Source organism: Artemia sp. Qi Xiang Cuo, chromosome 3 (assembly GCF_049724085.1).
Source record: "Artemia sp. Qi Xiang Cuo chromosome 3, ASM4972408v1, whole genome shotgun sequence".
Classification (NCBI taxonomy): Eukaryota; Metazoa; Arthropoda; class Branchiopoda; order Anostraca; family Artemiidae; genus Artemia; species Artemia sp. Qi Xiang Cuo.
In genome coordinates, this window is record NC_142796.1 from 81,756,761 (window position 1) to 81,777,208 (window position 20,448).

General features: G+C 34.8%; 1 protein-coding gene across 4 annotated transcripts in view; it reads left to right on the top strand.

Moving 5' to 3' along the window:
* Positions 1 to 425: 425 nt before the first annotated feature.
* Positions 426 to 20,448, top strand: part of LOC148954623 (uncharacterized) — a 48,064-nt gene continuing 28,041 nt past the window's right edge. The window contains exon 1 of one of the 4 annotated variants that reach the window (XM_089086648.1): positions 426 to 622. In XM_089086648.1, coding sequence (XP_088942774.1) covers positions 485 to 622 — 138 coding nt within the window. In that variant the 5' untranslated portion in view covers positions 426 to 484. Of the gene's footprint in view, positions 627 to 672; positions 727 to 15,665; positions 15,718 to 20,448 lie in introns of those variants that run through there. The other 3 variants (XM_089086650.1, XM_089086651.1, XM_089086649.1) reach the window with 3 other exon arrangements.

Sequence of the window (20,448 nt, forward strand, 5' to 3'; positions counted from 1 at the left end):
TTTGACTGGAAAGCCAATATTGTCAACAGAAGAAGGAGATTTTGAGCTAGTATCAATTGAGTTATTATTTCATCTTCTTCCTTCAAATTTTTACCTATTTAGTCACATTCAGGCAGGGGCGCCCATAAGCTGAATTCCATGGGGGGGGGCAAACCTCGTCTAATTGGAAATTTTAATGCTATATAATAGAAATCTCAGGACAGAAATATAAAAATAAGACAGCATCATTCAGCCAGGGGGGCGGTTGCCCCGGACACCCATGCATTCGGTAATTTATGATGTGGCTCATAAGAAATAATTGATCTCACAACTGTCTGATAATCAACTTGCAGATATTAAGCGCTACCTACGTTATAAAGTTTTCTAGAGAGCAATATTGCAACATGTTATATTTTTACTTCACAAATATTGATCATTCTTGAAGGTTCTAGAGAAATTTAGTTATTTCTTAAAATTTGTAGAAATAAGAGGTTTTAAGATTGATATGTCCAGGTTTTCAGATAGACTGAATAGTATTGATGGAAGATCTAGTGATGAAATTATAAAAAATTTTCGTGACGAAGTGGATAGAGACAGGAAAATGTTCTTTGATAAAGATCATCATAGAGAGAGAATTTTCGACGTAGGTAACAAGATTTTGTTGTATTGGGACAGGCTTTTGCTTTCTACCATAAAAAAGGAAGCTCTTATTTGATGTTGCTTTTCTTTGCTTGATTTTAGTTTTTGGTAAAGTTCTAGGCTAGTTGAGGGGCTTTTTTCTATTTTGGGAAGTAGTTGAGTCAGATGGATTAGGCCTAAATTTTTAGGAATGAAATCAGGGGCAAAAATATACACTGGGAAGGCATTATTAAGCTACTTTGTCTGCCCTTTTCATATTCTGGTTAAGTTCACAATCTTGTTTCCATTTGCTTTAGTTTGAAAATGCAATTTCCTAACATTTCAGTTGCCTAGTGTTGTTAGCCATATCAAGGTTCTCAAAATCTAAGACATAAATTTTGAAATTTTCAAAATTTCAAAATTTCATATAGGCTATTTTGAAATACCTACCTCCACTTCTTCCCCCTCAAGAGGGTCCTGACTTTTGATAACCTTTATAAATCTGTGTGATATAAAAGTGAAACCTAGCAAAATGGATATTCTGCTTAAATGAAGTACAAAAAAAATGTTTTCAGCTTCACAATGTTTGTCTATCTCAATTTAGGCCTATGAGGTTTAAAAAATACCTTAAATTTTGAAAAAAAATTGATATGGCTTAAAATTCTACTCAAATAACAGGAATTGCATTTTCAGAACTAAAGCCAGACAAAAAGAACCTGACAACTGAAAATTAAACTGAAATGTTGTTTTGTCAAAATTTCAATAGGTATAGGCCTAGATCTGTCATGTAGGAAAATTTCAGGACCCTCTAGAGAGAGAAGGGGTACTTCAAAATACCTTCCCGGGACATACTTTAGCCTGTAGACCAATCCCTGAAAGTTCTATTTTCATAACCTACCCTAGCCTATGCCTTTATTTATGCTAATTCTAATAGCCTAGGCCTACCTTCCTGGTTGAAATGTAGGCCTAGTTGAATTTAGAGAATAAAAACTCCCATGAATAAATTTTGAGACTAAATTAAGCTTTGTTTGAATTACCATTACAAAGTCAAAACACAATGAACATTTGTCTCTTTAGTTACTTTGCTGGTGGTATTGCAATGTTACTCCTCCCTAGAAGAAAATACTGTAAAATTCTGGAAACACCTTTAAAAATTAGGAATGCTTGTATCATCCCTGAAAGTTCTTCAATTTACTTTACAAACATCTTCCTTCCCCCAATGTTCAAATATACTCCCCATGTAACTTTTGTTTCTTAATTTTTTTTTCAGTGTTGCTTCTTTGTTGTTAAATATATTTGGCAAAAGAATAGACATGCAAAAGAGAAACTATAGAAAATTTATAATATGGACTTTACATCTGCACATGGGGGCAGGGGAGAGAAGGTAATGTATAGTGACACTTTTTTTAGGAATGATATAAGAAGCCTATTTTAGAATGTTTTAAAGCCTTTTTTTAGATATTTATAGTGTTTATTTCTGAGGAGAAGTCACTGCATTAGAACTAATTTGTGACTTTAATGTCATCTTGAAATAACTTATTGAACACTTTTATTTTCAGTAGTTTCAAGGGTTTAATACAAGATTCTATAACTGATATAGGGACAAGGTGAACATACTACTTGATTCCTTTTTAATGCTCTTTACAAATATACTAACAATTTTTTTTTGCAAATGTACCCTCCCCTTCCTAATGGTTCCATATCTAGCCCTAATAATATAATTTGCCATTACATCAATCTAATCAAACATATGTTATACTCTATCTCCTTTTTTAAGCTGATAACATTCTCAATCTTTAATATATCTCTATTTTTGTTCAAGTAGATAATTTAGGAAAAAACTGTTATTTGAGATGATTTAAGAATGTACAATGAAAGGAAAAATACAAAGTTGATCATTAAAAATATCATGCAAATTACAAAGTAAGACTTTGTACATTTACAGGATCATTTGAGGAGGAGGGGACTGTGTTTACAAGTGAACTGGTAATTATGTTTAGAAATAGTATAAATGAAGGAATCAAGTAGGGTGTTCACCTTCCCCTGTATAGTTATGGATTCTCATATATATTTTCTGTTGAAATTTCGACATGGTACTTTAATACTAAACTAACCTACTATTAGCTGTTATTTGGTTAATTTTAATTCTAATTTAATTATTTATTTTATTATAAATTATTTATTCTCTTTAAACTTTTAAATTAATTTTAATTCAAAAATATATGACAAAAAGAAATCCTCCAATTAAAAAAAAAAGTCATCTATTCACCTTCCATGTTAAATTTGCTGCTTGACTTTGTAATTTCTGTACTGGAATGGGAAGTAATAGACCCTTTTTTGTTGCCTGAAAATAATAGCAAGGCTTGAGAATTTGGGCCCTAAGACAATTTTTGTAGATGTTAGGCTGAAACTCATAAAAAACAGTGTCCTGGCCTCCTCAGTAGCTAGTGTGCAGCAACACAATGCATGTTAGCTATAGCAATATTAATTGATTGGATAAACAATCTATACCATCAAATATTTTACATGAACTGCATGTTTGTTTAGGAGAAAAGAGCGTAGGAATCTGGGGATGGGGGCAAAACAAATACCCCATATTTGTACAATTTGGGCTACAAATGCTGTTTTTTGTGACAAAATTGTAGAAATTGGCATTTTGCTGTGGTGTAATGTATGTTCTGACTCTTCAGAGGGTACTAGATCTTATAACTACTGTGTAAGGAAATGCTCTTTTGATAGCCTTCAAATACTTGCTCAAAACAACCACCTGCACAGGCATGTTTTTTCAGGTAGTAGGTTTAGGGCTCTCATAACTTTATTGCATAATTAGCATCAAAATTGCAACCTTTTTTGAGTTGCAAAAATTTCTAACCCTTTTTGAAACTTTGTTTCTTGGTGTTTTGATTTTTATTGACAAAGATTGCTCTCTGCTTACAATTTGTTACTACTAATTTTTTTTACCCAAGGCAATATTAAATAAGAGGCTGGTTACTAATCCCTTCTTCAACTCTTGTTTTATACTTTTACTTATACAAATATTTATATAAAAATATTTTGAGAATGATGTAGGGTTCCTTTTAAACTTTATTAAACAGTTTGTGGTAATAAACTGTAAGTAAGGAGCAACACAGCTCAATAGTAACCAAAACTCTAAAAAACAGAATTTTGATATCAATTGTCATAAAAACAAATTGGCTTATTATGCTGATTCAAGATATATATTATTCATTAAGTTTAGTGTTACCAGTCAAAGACTTCAAGTGTGAGAAAATTTGCCTGATTTTTGAAATATGGGGGAAACACCCTCTAAAAGTCAAAGAATCTGAATGAAAATCACATCATCAGATTCAGTGTATTGTAGAACCAGGCAGAGGTTTCAAGATCCTATCTACAAAAATGTGGAATTTTGCATTTTTTTTTTGCCAGAAGAAAGATCATGGATGCGTGTCTGTTTATATATATATTTTTTTGTTCATTTTTTTCCCAGGGGTACTTGTATAAAAAAATGGTCCTAGAAGTGACCAAAATATTGGAGGGCAGTTAGCCTCCCATGCCCCTTTTTCCCAAATGTCATCTGATGTCATTTTTGAGATAGCCATTTTTGAGATAGCCATTTTTTTCAGTAATCAGTATAGTTTGTAGATACAATAGCTTTGTCTTTGGAGATGACATGACCCCTCAGAACCACTGGAGAAAGGGTTGCAAGTTATGAAATTGCCCACTTACATATATAATTTGTTACAGGGAAGTGTACTGATACTTTTCTGGGAGGGAAAGATTCTCTGGGGATGGATTAACTACAGGGACAGTTTCCCATTGGGATGGAAGTTTCCAGGGGGTGAACTTTTTTACAAGAAATTTTACGCAAAAGGATTTGCATCCGAAATTTGTTTTATTTGTCTTACTTTCTCATTGGCGACTCCTTTTTACATGTGAAGATGCTTTGGGGGAATTGTCTGGGGGAAATTTTCAGGCAAGTTGGAATTCTCTAGGGGATATTTACATGGGACAGCAATTTCCCAATGGGGGAAATAACACCAGGAGAAATTTTCCATGGGGAAACTTTCTGTGGGAGAAACTTTCCATTTAGGGGGGATTTCAGGGAAATATTTTCCATACAGGTGATTCCCCCATGACCTTAATAACTATCTATGCTAATAACTTCTATGAAAACAAGTCTCTTCAAATGAAAGTATTCCAAGGAGTATTTTTCAGATGAAATTGTAAGCAGGAAATTTTGTGATCTTGTGGGGGGAATTTGCAGCAAGCAGGGAATTGTATGGGGTAATTTCCCAGCGGAAGTTTAGGTGGAAGAACTTTCTATGGCGGGATTTTTCATGGGAATATTTTTTCCATGGAGGGGTGGATTTCCTGGGATTATTTGAAAAACGATAAGAAATTAAGTATAAAAAAGCAAGTTGTTCTACTGAAAGTAAGGAACAGCATTAAAACTTAAAACAAACAGAAATTATTCTGTATATGAAATTTTATATAAAGGAATTTCTATTCTACCTGAAATAGAAATTTCAGGCAAAGAAATTACTTTGTTTGTTCTGTGCATAAGGGTTCCCTTGACCCATTAGATTATGGATTAGTTTTAAATAATAAAAAAAAATACTAATGCTGCAAATATTTAATAAAAGTTATTTAATTTAAAAAGTTTTTTTTCTGCTGAAAGTAAAGAGCAACATTGCTAACAGAAACTACTCCGTATATGGGGGGGGGTGCCCCCTCCTCAATATCTCTGACTTCACACTAAAGTTTTTTAAGAACTTCAAAATGTTCTGATACTATTTACATGGTCCTTGTGTTGTTGTTGTTTCTTTGATACACTTCTGGGCAGGCTGCCCATTGTGCACGTCTCCATGATTTCATCAGAGCCTTTAGGGATGAAAGGTATTCCATGTCAAAATTCAGCTGTCCAGCTGTTGTTCTGTCATGACCGAGGGTCAAATAATTTAAAAAGCCTTCTGGCTTTTTTCACTGTGGTTAGGGAGGGGTTTTGAAGAATCTCAAGGCAAAAACCATTAAATCAATGTCAAGCTATATTCAACACTGTCCAATGGTGTCACATTTGAGCCTCCATATTTACATTTCAAACACAACTGGCTGATATGGCAATTTAAACTGATGAGCTTGGCTTGCAATATAGACAAATACTCATGCATATACATATCACTAATTTACATGCACAATATTAAAATAATGTGCAATAATATTAATATATACAATTATTAATACAAATTACAGCACTAGGTGTAGCTTAGTATCTACAATAAAACGGCCTAATACTTCCATAGATTTTTTCCTAGCTCATGGTGGTGCCTGTGCATGGCCCAGGATACTTCTGAGTGTGAATGCACCAAAATACTTTAGGCAAGCTTTTTTCAGTGGCAATCTCTGTGTCTCATACTTTTTACAATACATTAAAATATGCCTAAGATCCTCTTCTACATTGCAGACCTCACATAATGGAGAATCTACTGACTTCCATTTAAATAATACACTCCTAATTTGAGCATGGCCTGTTCTGAGCCCGAACATACTGATAGCCAGTTGTCTGACTGGGTGACATAGATCAGGAGGTGGGGTACCATAATCATACACATCAAGGATCTGGTTCTGAGACCTTTGACCAAAATCCTCTTTTTCCTTCTCTTTTAGCAACTTACCATAATAACATAAAAAAACATTCACTGAATACTGACATACTAAATTCTCCCCATACCTAGCACCCCATTTTGCCAGCTTATCTGCCTGCTCATTTCCACTAATTCCAACATGTCCTGGTACACATGTTGCTACAATCTCATACTTGGCTGTTTTCAGTTTTGGTAGTATCTTTTCTAAAAGCAGAGCTGATTTTCTTGCTGGCCTATGACCATACATCAAATAATTCAGTACTGAAAGTGAGTCATTACATATCAAATACTTACTACTGGCAAAGCACTTGCAATAAATTCAAACGCTTTCAATAGTGCATACAACTGAAGTGAAAAGATTGACAACTTCTCTGTTACTTTAAAAGACAGTGCATGACTAAGCCCAAGGACCACAACCTCACCCCCAGTGGCAAAGCATGATCCATCAGTGAATACCATTCTATGTCCAGTCTGTGTCTGCTGGTCTACCCATTCATGCCACCTTGCCATCTCTGGTGGTTCCTCTGGGTTACCCCTTGAGAATGGGGGTAGTGCTATATTTGACTTTATACATGTACTAGAAGCTGAACCTACCTCATCAATAACATCAGGAGTTGGGATAGGAGCAGGTGTTTCAGATATGTGTTTCACCATTTGACAGTATGGTGGAGTTGATTTTGGTTGGAATCTTTGGTTCTGATCATATGTTTCAATAAGTTCTTTGTAGATAATGTCATTTGGGATCAACATCTTCCATGTAAAATATTGTGCTTCTAATTTCTTCATTCTAGTTTCTAATGTTGTCAGTCCTAGTTCACAGTATATTGCAGGTAGGAGGGTTGATTTTAGGCATCCAAGAATTTTCCTCAGTATACAATGCAGGGCTGTATCCAGTTTTTTTCAGTAGTTGGGCAGGTGCTTCTCTGTATAGGAGGCAGCCATAATCCATCTGCTTATTACAACTGCTCTCACAAGCTGGGTGGCAACAGAGAAAGGGGCTCCTCTCTTAGATAAGCAAATAGCATTGACAAAGTTGGCTCTGCTCTTGAGGTTTCCAATTAAATAATTCACATGTTGAGTCCATTAGAGTGAATTGTCAAAAACCAACCCAAGGTAGCAGAACTTTTCAACTGTTGGGACAGTGGTGCCATTGATTGAAAGCCTTGGTATTGAACGAGTCTTTGTCCTTGTGAAGAGGATCACTGCTGACTTAGCTGGAAAGAATTCCATGTTGTTGACACTTGCCCATACACTGAGATAATCAATACCTTTCTGGACAGCAGCTTGCAGGACATGCTTATCTCTTGATGTTGCAACAAGTGCAATATTATTGGCATACAAATACAGATTGCATCCCAGAACATGTTCAAAACTAATATCACTGCTATAAATAAGAAAGAGGAGTGGGCTTATTACTCCCCCCTCCCCTTGAGGTACTCCCACCCTTGAGGTCCTTGTGTTTCTGTAATCGTTCCTAAAGAATTGAGACAAAAGTTTAATCTTTAGCCTAAAGAGCAGGTATCAAGGAGGGGGCAGTCACCCTGATATGCAGAATAATTGCTGTTTGTTTTAAGCTTTAATGTTGCTCTTTGCTTTCAGTAGAAAAATCATGTTTTTTTTTATTTAACATTTGTTGGAACAGTTTTTTAAATTTTAAAATAAATCCTTATGGGTGGGAACCCTTATGCTAAAAAAAAACCTGGAGAGTTTCCTTTGCCTGGAAATAGACATGGGTATTTTTTTCTTAATCAGTTAGGACCTTTAATATTACTTTTCGTCCTAGTTACTTGACTTTGAATGTTTTTGATCATCCCGGACCAAAAGCATAAAAGATTTGAAATATATAAAAAAGAGGCCTTGTATTCTATCTCTCCAATCATATCAAACAGTTCATATTAACGAACTGTAAGTAAGGAGTGACCCAGCTCAATACTAACCAAGATTCTAAAACCTGAAATTTTGATATCAACAGATACAGCAAAATAATCAGCTTATTATGCTGATTTCAAATATATAAGTCTCATTAGGTTTAGTCTTACATATTTAATCTACGACACCTGAGAAAATTTACTTGATTTTCGAAAAAAGATTGAAACACCCCCTAAAAGTCATAGAATCTTAAATGAAAATCGTACCATCAGATCCAGTGAGTCAGAAAACCCTTTTGCAGAGGTTTGAAGCTCCTATCTGCAAAAATGGGGGTTTTTCCTTGGGTCAATTTTCTGTGGAGAGGGAAGTTTCCAGGGTGTGAACTTGTCAGGGGAAATTGTACACTTGTGGAATTTGCCAGAATTTCTAAACAAAATATTTCTTGCTTTCTCTTTTACGTCTCAATTTTACGCGTGGAGTTGTTGAGGGTAATTGCCAGGAGAAAATATTCACCAGGATTAAATTGCCTAGAGGACATTTCCGTGGAAAGGGAGATTTCTCCGTGGAGGTGGGGCCAGATTTCCTGACATTATTTAAAAAACGATCAGAAGTTAAATAAAGAAAAACAAGTTTTTTCAATTGAAAGTAAGGAGCAACATTAAAAGCTAAAACAAACAGAAAATATAATGCATATGAAGGGGATTGTCCCCTCCTCAAGACCTCACTCTCTATGCTAAAATTTGAATTTTGTCCCAATTCTATAAGAATGACTCCTGAAACACAATGGTTGTATATTTAGAACAATAAGAGGCTTTTTTAAAAGTACTAAAAACTTTAGCGTCAAGAGCGAGGTGTTGAGGAGGGGCAATCGCATTCATATACATAATAATTTCTGTTCGTTTTAAGTTTTAATGTTGCTCCTTACTTTCGATTGAAAAAACTTGTTTTTCTTTATTTAATATAGTTAATGGCTGGGTCAACTCTTATGGTGAAAACAAATTTAAACTGAATTTTGGCTGCTTTGGTTTGTTATGTTTAAAAATTGGCCTAAAATTTGTTTTGTCTCTAATAGGTTTGTGACTTACAGGACATGTAGACAAGGCTAGGCAAACTTCAATAAAAACAAAAGATTGGGAAAATGGGTTGTAACTATGGCATATGAGATATCTGAAACTGGTCCAAAGAATTCTGTATCACGTGAGGGGGGATTTGTACGGTTCGACATCCCCCATGAAGTTTTTGTGCAACTTTTTGTCCAGTTTTTGTTTACCCCCTGAACAAAATTCTGGATACGCCCTTGCTTACAGGGCATTACAAAGGGACCTTAATGCAGACACAAGCTATGGAAAAGTAATTTTGAATTGATATCTGACGTCCAAAAGATCCCAAAGCTAGTTTGTCTTTGATCAGCTTGCAATTTATTGTGCATATATTCTAGGCCAAACAAACTCAAGAGAAAAGAAATATTTTGAAAAAACTTTGGGTTGTGTTGATGGTTAATGGAACCCCAAAATGAACCAAGCACTGGTTTTCTCAAATAAGTGCGGAACTTGTGCAGCACATTGCTTATTATGAGCATGTAAGAGTTAAAACTTGTGGTCACCAGTCATTTTAAGATAATGGTAAGAATATGGCTTATGATAATTGACTTTTGGAATGCATCCTTAGAAATAGTCATTGTCACCAAACTGATGAATATAATTAACACCTTCCCATGAGGGAAGGTGTTAACTATGTAATTTAGTAAGCCAACGTTCAATTGGCTTACTAAACCAACTATGTAAATTCGTAGAAGCCAACATTCATGCCCATATAAATACTTAGGTGAATATCCGTTTTGACTGTTTTACTTTGACAATTTTTAGTTTGTCCTAGGCCATCAAAGATCAGTGTAAATATATCAATAAGGGGCTTGTTGCTATCTTCAAAGTTAGGTATGGTAGACGAACGAAAATTGCTGGAGTGGGAGCTAATTAATGACCCATCTTCTGAATTTCATCTTCTGAATATCTTCTGAATTTCGCCTTTTTTGGCCTTTTTTGTGCCCTATTTTGTTTTTGGTAAAGGACAATACCCCTGAACCATTATTTTTGTTTTTGGTAAAGGACAATACCCCTGAACCATTATTTTTGTACCTTCGCCTCCTCTTGGTCCAAGGACTTATGGCTGTAAGTTTCAAGCTGATACTGACGAACATTTTTTGGTGAATTTGTAGGCCCCTTATCACCCTCCTCTCCCACAGATATTTGTTTAATCCTTTTGGCCAGATAATGATCCCAGAAAGTTTAAGCCGATCTCACACCCAGTATCAAACCAACCTCGCTTTTCCATTTTAAAACCCATACATAAAAATGGATGATTTGCGTTATTTATGGTGCTACGGTAGTCAAGTCGTTTTTGGAGGCCTATTAAATAAAATAAAAAAAGACAAGTTTTTCAACCTAAAGTAAGGAACAACATTAGAACTCACAAGGAATAGAAATTATTACTTACTTTTAGTTGAAAAACTTGTTTTTAAAATTTAATTTCTGATCATTTTTCAAATAATGCCGGTAAATCTAGCTCATCCTGCATGGAAAATTCCCTCCCCGCACGAAAAACTCCTCCGTGGAATTTTCCTCTCACGTAAAATACCCCCCCCCCCCCTCAAATTCTCTCCGAACAATTCCATCCTCACTGAATCCCCCCTGTAAAATTGCTTGCGGATGATTCAGCCGGAAATATTCTCGTTAGCATACTTTCATTTAAAAGACTTTAATTTCTAATGATCACTCTGGAAATCTCCCTTCTGTGAAATTTTTACCCAAAAATCCAAACACGCTGAAAATAGCCCTCGGACAATTTCCCGGAACAATCTCCACATGCAAAGTTGATTTGGCATGCAAAGTTGATTTGGCAAAGTTTTTGAGAAAGTAAGACAAATAAAAAGAATTTTGTATAGAAATTCTGCCATAATTTACCACTGTAAAATTTACCCAGGAAAGTTCAACACCGGAAATTTACCTCCCCACGAAAATTTTCTTTTTGTGGAAACCCACCCCAAGCACCAAATATAGGCTACTCTTTTCCCCGAAAAAAATGCCTGTATACTTCCCTATAACGCATTTTATACGTAAATAGTGGGCAAATTTTATAACTTAAAAGCCTCTCCCCACGGGCTATGGGGGATCATGTCACCCCTAAAGGTATAGTTATTGGATCTTTCAACTATGCCGAACAAAATGACTATCTAAAAATTTTGATCGGATGACTGGGGAAAAAGGGCCGTAGGAGGGGGGCTAGTTGCCCATCAATGTTTTTGGTCACTTAAAAAGGGCATTAGAACCTTTAATTTTCGTTTGAATGCACCCTCTTCCGATCTTCTAGGACCATTATTTTGATACGATCAACCATGAAAAAAAGACAAAAAAGAAATAAACAAGCCTAAGTGATCTTTATTCTGGCAAAAAAAAAGAATAATCGAAGTTCCACATTTGTTGCACATAGAAGCTTGAAACTTCTACATCAGGGGTTTCTAACACGCTGAATCTGATGGTGTGATTTTTATTCCTTGACTTTCATTGGGTGTTTCTCCCCTTTTTAGAAAATGTGGTAACTTTTCTTAGGCTTGTAACTTTTGATGGGTAAAACTAAACTTAAATAAAACTAAAATAAATCTTATGTATTTGGAATCAGCTAATACGCTAATTCTTTTGATGTATCTATTGATATCAAAATTCTGTTTTTTAGAGTTTCGGCTACTGTTGAGCCGAGTCACTCCTTACTTACAGTTCGTTATCACGAACTGTTTGATTTATGGGACCTGTCAATCATTTTGAGTAAAAGGGCTATTTCAACATTTTGATCGTGTATATTGGAGAGATATGGGTAGGGGGTGGACAGCAACAAAGGGGCACGAAAGGGGTTTTGGTTGCTCTCTGATCACCCCTGGCTCTTAAAAAGGCACTTAAAACTTTCAATTTCCAATGGAATGAGCTCCCTCTAAAGTTTCTATGACCAACCATTCTGTGCCATATGGCTGGAAAAAAAATACAGTGAGGGCATATGACTGTTCACTTAGGTAGTGTTAAACCACTGCCTCTGACTATTCCTAGCTTTGATCACGCTGACGCTGGGGCATTGAGCCCTCCCACGTGGCCCTTTCTTACAGCACCACTCTTGTTAGAATTTCTGAAACATAATCTTTCATTGATGTAATTTATGGATATTTTTAGTTTTGTAATATTTCCCTGGATTCAGGACTATTTGATGAAAATTTCAAGTTTCTAATTTGTATAATTTAGAGTCTAAATCTTAGACTTTGAACAAGTCTTACGAGTATGTAAATAAAAATATAAACTGTGCGAGGTAATGAAATGATATCAGGACAGTTCGATTATTTTTAATAGGGGTGGGGGGGGGTCTAATTCTTGAAAACCTCAGCTGTCAAGTTTATTTATATCTACTGTTATGCACCTCTGAATTGCGCTTCATCTACAACAAAATTGAATTCAAACTAAAATGCGTTTGAAATTCTAATGAAAAATAATCCGTAAACGTTTCCAATGGAAACGAATCTAGTGGAATTAAAAGAAAAACTTGTACTTTAATTTTAATATAATATGATCTGTGTTGATTCATTAAAAAAAAGTTATTATGATTTTAATTTTCCTTTTTAATTTTCGGTACTTGTTGGTTTTATTCAAGTCTTGTTTCCCTCTGATTTAAGGATTTTATGATTTCTGCTTATTTTTTATCATTTGTACTGAGGACGCACTGCTCATTATAATGCCCGTGCCACATTATAGTCACACTTGTCGATAAAATCAAAATTACGCGCGACTACAACGCCAATTACGTTTGCCGTTCGTAATTTCACGAGTTGAACATTGTTCAATTTCCAAACATAAATTTCTTGACTGACCAATCAGAGTCAAGGTTTTGAGGCAGTATTTTTAAAACTAGAAAAGATGGAAACTTAGAACAGCGGTTTTTCTATCTGGGAGAGGAATATGACAAAAGTTAAGAAGACTTAATATTAGTAGAGAAAAGTTGGACACAAATTACTGTTGGTGCAAACTCTTTAAACTAATTTCTTGCAATTTCAAATTTTTGCTTTTTAAATACAAGTGTGACGCTAAAATCAAGAAAACTGCCATGTCATTCATGATATTTGGCTTTCTTTATCGATAGATGTGACTATGGTGTGGCACGGGCATAAAAAATATCTGCAGTATAATTTATTTTGGTGAATTCCACTTTGAGTATAATTTTTCGGTTTCTCTTACTATTTTTCTTCGGAATATTGACATGTTTAGCTCACTGGGCTTACTACACACTGTTTGCTTGGTATAGTAGCATATTCTTAGCATTCTATAACTTTCAAATAGTTCGTGGTAACGAACTGTAAGTAAGGAGCGACCCAGTTCAATGGTAACCGAAAGTCTAAAAAATGGAATTTTGATACCAATAGATTCATCAAAAGAATCAGATTTTAATTGTGATTTAAAATATATAAGTTTCATCAAGTTTAATCTTACCCATCAAAAGTTACGTGCCTGAGGAAATTTGGCTTATTTTTGAAAAAAGGGGAAAAACCCCTAAAATTTATAGAACCTTAATGAAAATCCCACCATCATATTCAGCGTATGAGAGAACCCTACTTTAGAGGTTTCAAGCTCCTACCTACCAAAATGTTAAATTTTCCATTTTTTGCCAGAAGAAAGATCAGGGATGCGTGTTTATTTGTTTTTTTTCTTTTCCCCAGGGGTAATCGTATTGACCCAGTGGTCCTAGAATATCGTAGGAGGGCTCATTGAAACGAAAATTATAAGTTCTAGTGCCCTTTTCAAGTGACCAAAAAAATGGAGGGCAACTAGGCCCCCTCCCACGCTCATTTTTTTCCCTAAGTCACCTAATCAAAATTTGAATTTAACCATTTTGTTCAGAATAGGCGAAAATCTAATAAATATGTCTTTTAGGATGACTTAATCCCCCACAGTTCCCAGGGGAAGGGTTTTAAGTTACGAACTTTGCCCATTGCTTACATATTGTATCGGTTATTGGGAAATATACAGACATTTTCAGGAAGGATTTTTTTCTGGTTGGGGGGGGGGGCTGTAGGAGGGGGTTACTCGGGAGAATATTTCCGTGGAGGATGTTTCTTTGGGGTGAGGGACATTTCTATGAATGGGGCGCCGGATTTGCAAGCATTATTTAAAAAACGATCAGAAATTAAATTAAAAAAAAACAAAACAAGTTTTTTCAACTGAAAGTAAGAAGCAACATTAGAACTTAAAACGAACAGAAATTATCACGTATATGAGGGGGTTTGCCCCCAAGTCAATACCTCGCTCTTTGCGCTACAGTTTTTTTTAGTGCTTTCAAAAGAGCTATCTATTGTGATTAAACGGCCTTTGTGATTCAGGTGTTTTTGAATTAAACAAAATTTTAACTTTTAACGTAAAGAGGGTGGTATTTACTAAGGGGAGAATTCTCTCATATACGTAATAACATATACGTAAAAAAAAAAAAAAAAAAAAAAACAAGCGATACGGCTCAATAGTAATCGAAACTTTTAAAAACGGAATTTTGATGTCAATAAATGTATCAAAAGAATGGGCCTATAATGCTGATTCCAAATATATCAATTTTATTAAGTTTAGCATTACTCATCAAAGGCTACGAGCCTGAGAAAATTTACTCGATTTTTTAAAGAGGGGGGAAATATCCCCTACAAGTGAAAGAATTTTAATGAAAATCACACCGTCAGATTCAGCGTATCAGAAAACCCTATAACATAGGTTTCAAGCTCATATCTGCAAAAATCTGCAACTTTGTATTTTTTGCCAGAAAAAAAATATACGAATATAGAAGTTCGTTACGTAAGTTAATTTGTAAATTACGTCAGAACCAAATTTAGAGACAGCCATTTAGCAAAAGAAAAGTAAATTTTTTTTGCAAGTTTTGTTTACTTATTCAATGACAGTGAGCCAAAATAAAAGCTGCATTAACTAAAGACGATCAGAAATTAAATAAAAAAAAAACAAGTTTTTTAAGCTGAAAGTAAGGAGCGACATTAAAACTAAAAAGAACAGAAATTATTCCGTATATGAAAGGGGCTGTCCCTTCCACAGCGCCTCGCTCTTTACGCTAAAGTTTGACTTTCTCACAGCTCTATTTTTTTTTACAATAAAAAACTTTAGCGTAAAGAGCGTTGCGCTGAGGAGGGGACAGCCCTTTTCATATACGGAATAATTTCTGTTCGTTTTAAGTTTTAATGTCGCTCCTTACTTTCAGTTTAAAAAACTTGTTTTTTTTATTTAATAATGGATCGGGAAGGAACCATTCCCTAAGAAAACATACGAAGTGAGGATTTAACTGGAATAAGGGTTTCGTAATAAGAAAGGGCCTTATATCGGATAAATATTTTTAGATTTTCACGTTCATATTGACTCACCTGATTTTACTCGTCTGTAACAGAGCTTATTTTAATTAATTTTTACAGGTTTGTTATCAGAAAAGACTTCTGGTTGAAAGTGATTGCGAGTCATCATTTTCAACCAATCACTGGCCAGATCTAGTGACATACACACTAAAAGTAATTCCGATAAGCTCTATGGAACAAGAGGTTTGATCTTCATTTTGTGAATATCATAACACTGTCCAGGAATTTTTAGGTGCATTCGTATATTCCCCTGACTTCTGTAAAGTATTCAAGGATGTTGTAGCACTGATTCACAACAATTTTGGCGAGGGACAAAATGTATAGGCCCGTTCTTTTGCACTAAGATCTTACATCTAAGATATCACATGTTTCTGCAAAGATATCCGTTCTTTTAACTCATCTCTGTTCTAAGATCTTACAGCTCACTGATGTTAGCAAAAAGTGGGAAGGACGCCATCTTTTACCATATAGAACAATGATGAGAGAACTTTGATGATATACTCATCATTGTTCTCAGACCGCTGATAAGAGCAGAATGATGAAAGACGTTTGCAAAAGAACGCCATAAGATGTCACTTTTAAGCGTTCTTTGTCAAAAGATGTAAGATCTTAGCACATAGACGAGTAAAAACCGGCCCTTATTTTTCAAATCTAGGGGGGTGGTAATGATTTTTATCCAGTGACAATGCCAAGAAGGATATTTTCAATTACAATACCAAAAAAAAACAATTTTTCAAAATTGAGAGAGGGGACCAACAAAATCAGGAAGGGATTACAACAGCGTTGCCACTGCGGTTAGCTCCTAAAGTGTCTACAATTGCCCAAATTTGTGTCCTACACAGCGATTTTCGGTGCAACAGTAAACAAATTTGCTGTAATAGTGCTAAAATAGCACTGTCGTGCTACACGTGGCAATCCTGATCACGTGCTACAGTGCTACATATAATGAAATTGTGCTAAAATAGCACTTTCGTGCTACAGGTGGCAACCCTGTATGGCAAATGCCCTGCCCCCTTTAAAGTTTGAGTTTTTAGCCCAGGACTTGCAAACTTTATCCAATTGTAATTATTGCAAGAACACTTCATTATTTCCTAAACATGTATGAACGTATCTGATTATTCTCTACCTTCTTCTGAAAACCCAAACACTACCACTAAATGATTTTTTTTTTGCTGATCACTTGCCGACAGCTTGGGGAAATGGAATAAAAACTCCATTTTATACATTATTTTTCAGCCAAGATGCATTGACGCAGATACTGGAATTATCTGTAGAAAGACGTAGAAGTTTCTAAAGGAAATGATTACTTAAATTGTTTGGACTCGTGCCACAATCTCTTCTCTTTCTTTTTACTTTTATCTCTAGATGTTTAATCAACAGCAATTGGTTTAATTGAATTTTTTTTTGTGATTTTTCAGACTTGGCAAAGAACTCTGTACAGAGTTCTTAATTGTACAGAGTAAAGCACGGGAGCCCGTGCTTTACCTGGGCCCTGGTACTCGGCACGCGGTAGGCTTGTATATATTTGATTATCTAATTACGCATTTGCATAATCATCACATTATTCTTTAGTTTTAAGTCATAAGGTGCTAAATCAGCAATTTCAATTGAATTAAGAAATTCTGGCGTTAATTCAATTCCTCCTTCCTGTTAATGCATCAAAGAATTATCCATTTTATAGGATTTGTTTTCTCTTGGGACTCGTTGTGATTCTCACTGTTGCATCTCTTCTAACCGCAGATTTCATTTATGATTCGATGTGATCATCTCTACTGCTTATCTTCTAACCGCAGATTTATTTGTCCATTATTTTCATATGGTTTTGTTGTAATGCTTATACTCGCATGCTTTCTACCCGCAGTTTTTGTTCATCATTACCTCATATATTTTCCCATGCTCTTTGCTTTAGCTGTTCGGATTCATTCAAGTGTATGTGTAAAATCTCGTATGACGTTATAGATGCCGAAAGAACTTCCTTCCCAGCTTTTCCCCAGGGGTTATATTTTTGCTTTAATTATGTTGTTGCATAATTCAGTGACAACCAGGAATATTCCATTGCCTATGCCTTCTGAAATGTCTAAATTATGCATTGGCATAGGTATTGCTTTATTCTTTAGTTTCAAGTCATAAGGTGAAAATTAGCAATTTCGGTTGAATTAAGAAACTGGTGTAAATTCAATTCCTCCTTTCTGCTTATCCTTTACATACGCTAAAATAACACGTTCTTTATTCTATTGTAATATCTGAAATATCTAAATTATGCAATAACGTTATAATCATATTATTCTTTAGTTTTAATTCATAGAGTCGTGAATCAGCAATTTCAGTTGAACTAAGAAATTCTGCGATGGATTCAATTCCTCTTTCCTGCTTATCATTCACAGAGATGCTAAAATAACTTAATGCTGTTTTAGAGTGGAGAAATTCAGGCGTGAATTCATTTTCTCCCTCCTGTGTGTCTTTGCAGCCGTTAGTTAACACGTTTCTTCATTCTAGGGTGAAAAGTCAAAAATTGCAATTGAATTAAGTAATTCTGGCATGAATTCACTCCTCCTTCCTTTAAACTACCACTGTCCTTCAGTTCATTGTAATTCTGCTTTGTCTTCTTACCGTGGATTTTTTGTGCGACATTTCGTTCTGCAACCTAGACAGCCTTTCTACTATGGGCTGTAGCCCATCTACTATGGGCTGTAGCCCATCTCAACTATGGGCTGTAGTTCGCTAGTTCTTTATTTATTCACTAGCAAATAGCGACGAAGACCACACTGCCTTTCCATAACAAACAAACTCAACTTAAAAACAATAGGGAAAATTTTTCTCAAGACAGTGTAATTCAATTTTCAGTGGATATTTCGACCCTATGTCCAAGAGCCGTCTTCAGCACAACACCAACAAAAAAATATATATAAGAAAAATTACATTAAAATGCGAACTTCAAAACTAAAAATGTGTTTAATCACCTTTTAAAACAGCCCTAGCATCATTATTTCAACGAAGTTCAACCAGGACTCAGAACTCCATTGTACTGATTGAACTTTGTTAAAGTAATGATGCTAGGGCTGTTAGTTTTTTTAAACACATTTTAGTTTTGAAGTTCGCATTTTAATGTAAGCTTTATATATATATATATATATATATATTTGTTAGTGTTGTGCTGAAGCCCTTGGACATAGGGTGGAAATATCCACTGAATTGAATTCCACTGTCTTAAAAAAGAAAAGAAAAAAGATTCCCTGTTGTTTCTAAGTGTGTTTGTTTGTTATTCTTTAATAAGTCGCAGCTACTGCTGTAACCTAAAAGACCTTTCTACTAGAGCCTGTTGTTCGCTAGTTCTCTATTTAATCACTAGTTGTTTTAATAAGTTGCAGCTACTGCTGTAATCTAGAAGGTATTTCTACTATAGGCTGTAGCCCATCTCTACTATGGGCTGTAGTTTGCTAGTTCTTTATTTATTCACTAGATATTCTTTAATAAGTTGCAGCTACTGCTGTAACCTAGAAGACCTTTGTAGTATGGGTTGTAGTTCGCTAGTTCTTTATTTAATCACTAGTTATTCTTTAAGAAGTTGCAGCTACTGCTGTAACCTAGAAGGCGTTTCTACTAAGGGCTGTAACCCGTCTCTACCATGGGCGGTAGTTCGCAACTTCTTTGTTTATTCACTAATTGTTCTTTAATAAGTTTCTGATATTTTCATTATAAAATTGAAAAAAATTACAAATCCCCCCCACAGATTTCCAAAAAAAACTCTTTGCTCCCTTAGATTTTCTTGAATTGACGCCATTATTTTCACTAACACATTCTTCCTCCCTATCAAGACAACTTCCAACTAAATGATGTGCTGGAATAAGTGGCAAATAGACTTTCCACCAATGCTTTTTCCTATGCTTTCTATAGTAATACTGTAGACTGTTATTATAAAAAAAATTCCACTTCCACAATGGGGATGTGTTGCAATTCCTGTAAGCAGTATTTTATTTGCAATTTCAACCAGTGATTTGAGTGACATTTCTTTCTATCTTAACATATTGACCTTGAAGCAGCAGGTGCTGTTTTACGTTTTGTCGTTTTTTTTTTTTAGATTTTCACGAGGCTCATTCTTTTTTATAGTGAGTGCGTACGTGTGTTGGATCATGATTATCAAATCAGATTACATAGACATAGAGTGGACAACAAAATATTACAAATATGGGATATTTATTATAATAAAAATAATTAAATTAAAATAAATTAATAAAACGCCAAAATTACCTTCAAAATATGTATCAATAGCTTTGGCAGTGGCAAAATTAATTGAGGTTTGGGTGTGTAGGGTTGACTGTAACTTAAATCGAAAGAACACAATACAAATATTGTTGGATTCGTTAGTTCCAGGTATCAATTCACCTAGCCAGAATTAAGAAATTATTTACCCTTTCTCTTAGAGAATTATCTAAACTGGCTTGAAAAATATGAACATTTTATTTTTGCCAATGTTTTTGAGTAATTACTCGAAATTTGTCACTCTAAAAAAATTAGAGGCAAGTTCAAAAATTTGTTTCTGTAGACTGGTAAAAGTGAATCTAATCGATTACCTGAACTAAATTGGATTTATTAACAGGAATGAAAAAAAATCATCAAATTAAATATACTAATTGAATTGAATTCAATATTTTTTATACATTCTAGTTTAATATTAATTGATTAATTGAATTGAATTAATTTTGATATTAAATATCTTGTGACAGGGTAGTGGATGACTAGATTCCAGCGTAGTGGTGACAGGATCTTGCGTTAAAAGGAGTCCTTGTTCAATCCCGCGTGTCGCAAGGACTTTCATTCATTTTTGCTATGTCAATTAGCAGTTCGCCCATGGGATCCAACTAGGAGATAAAGACATCGAATAGGTGAAGACTTCAAGTACTTAAGCAGTACAGT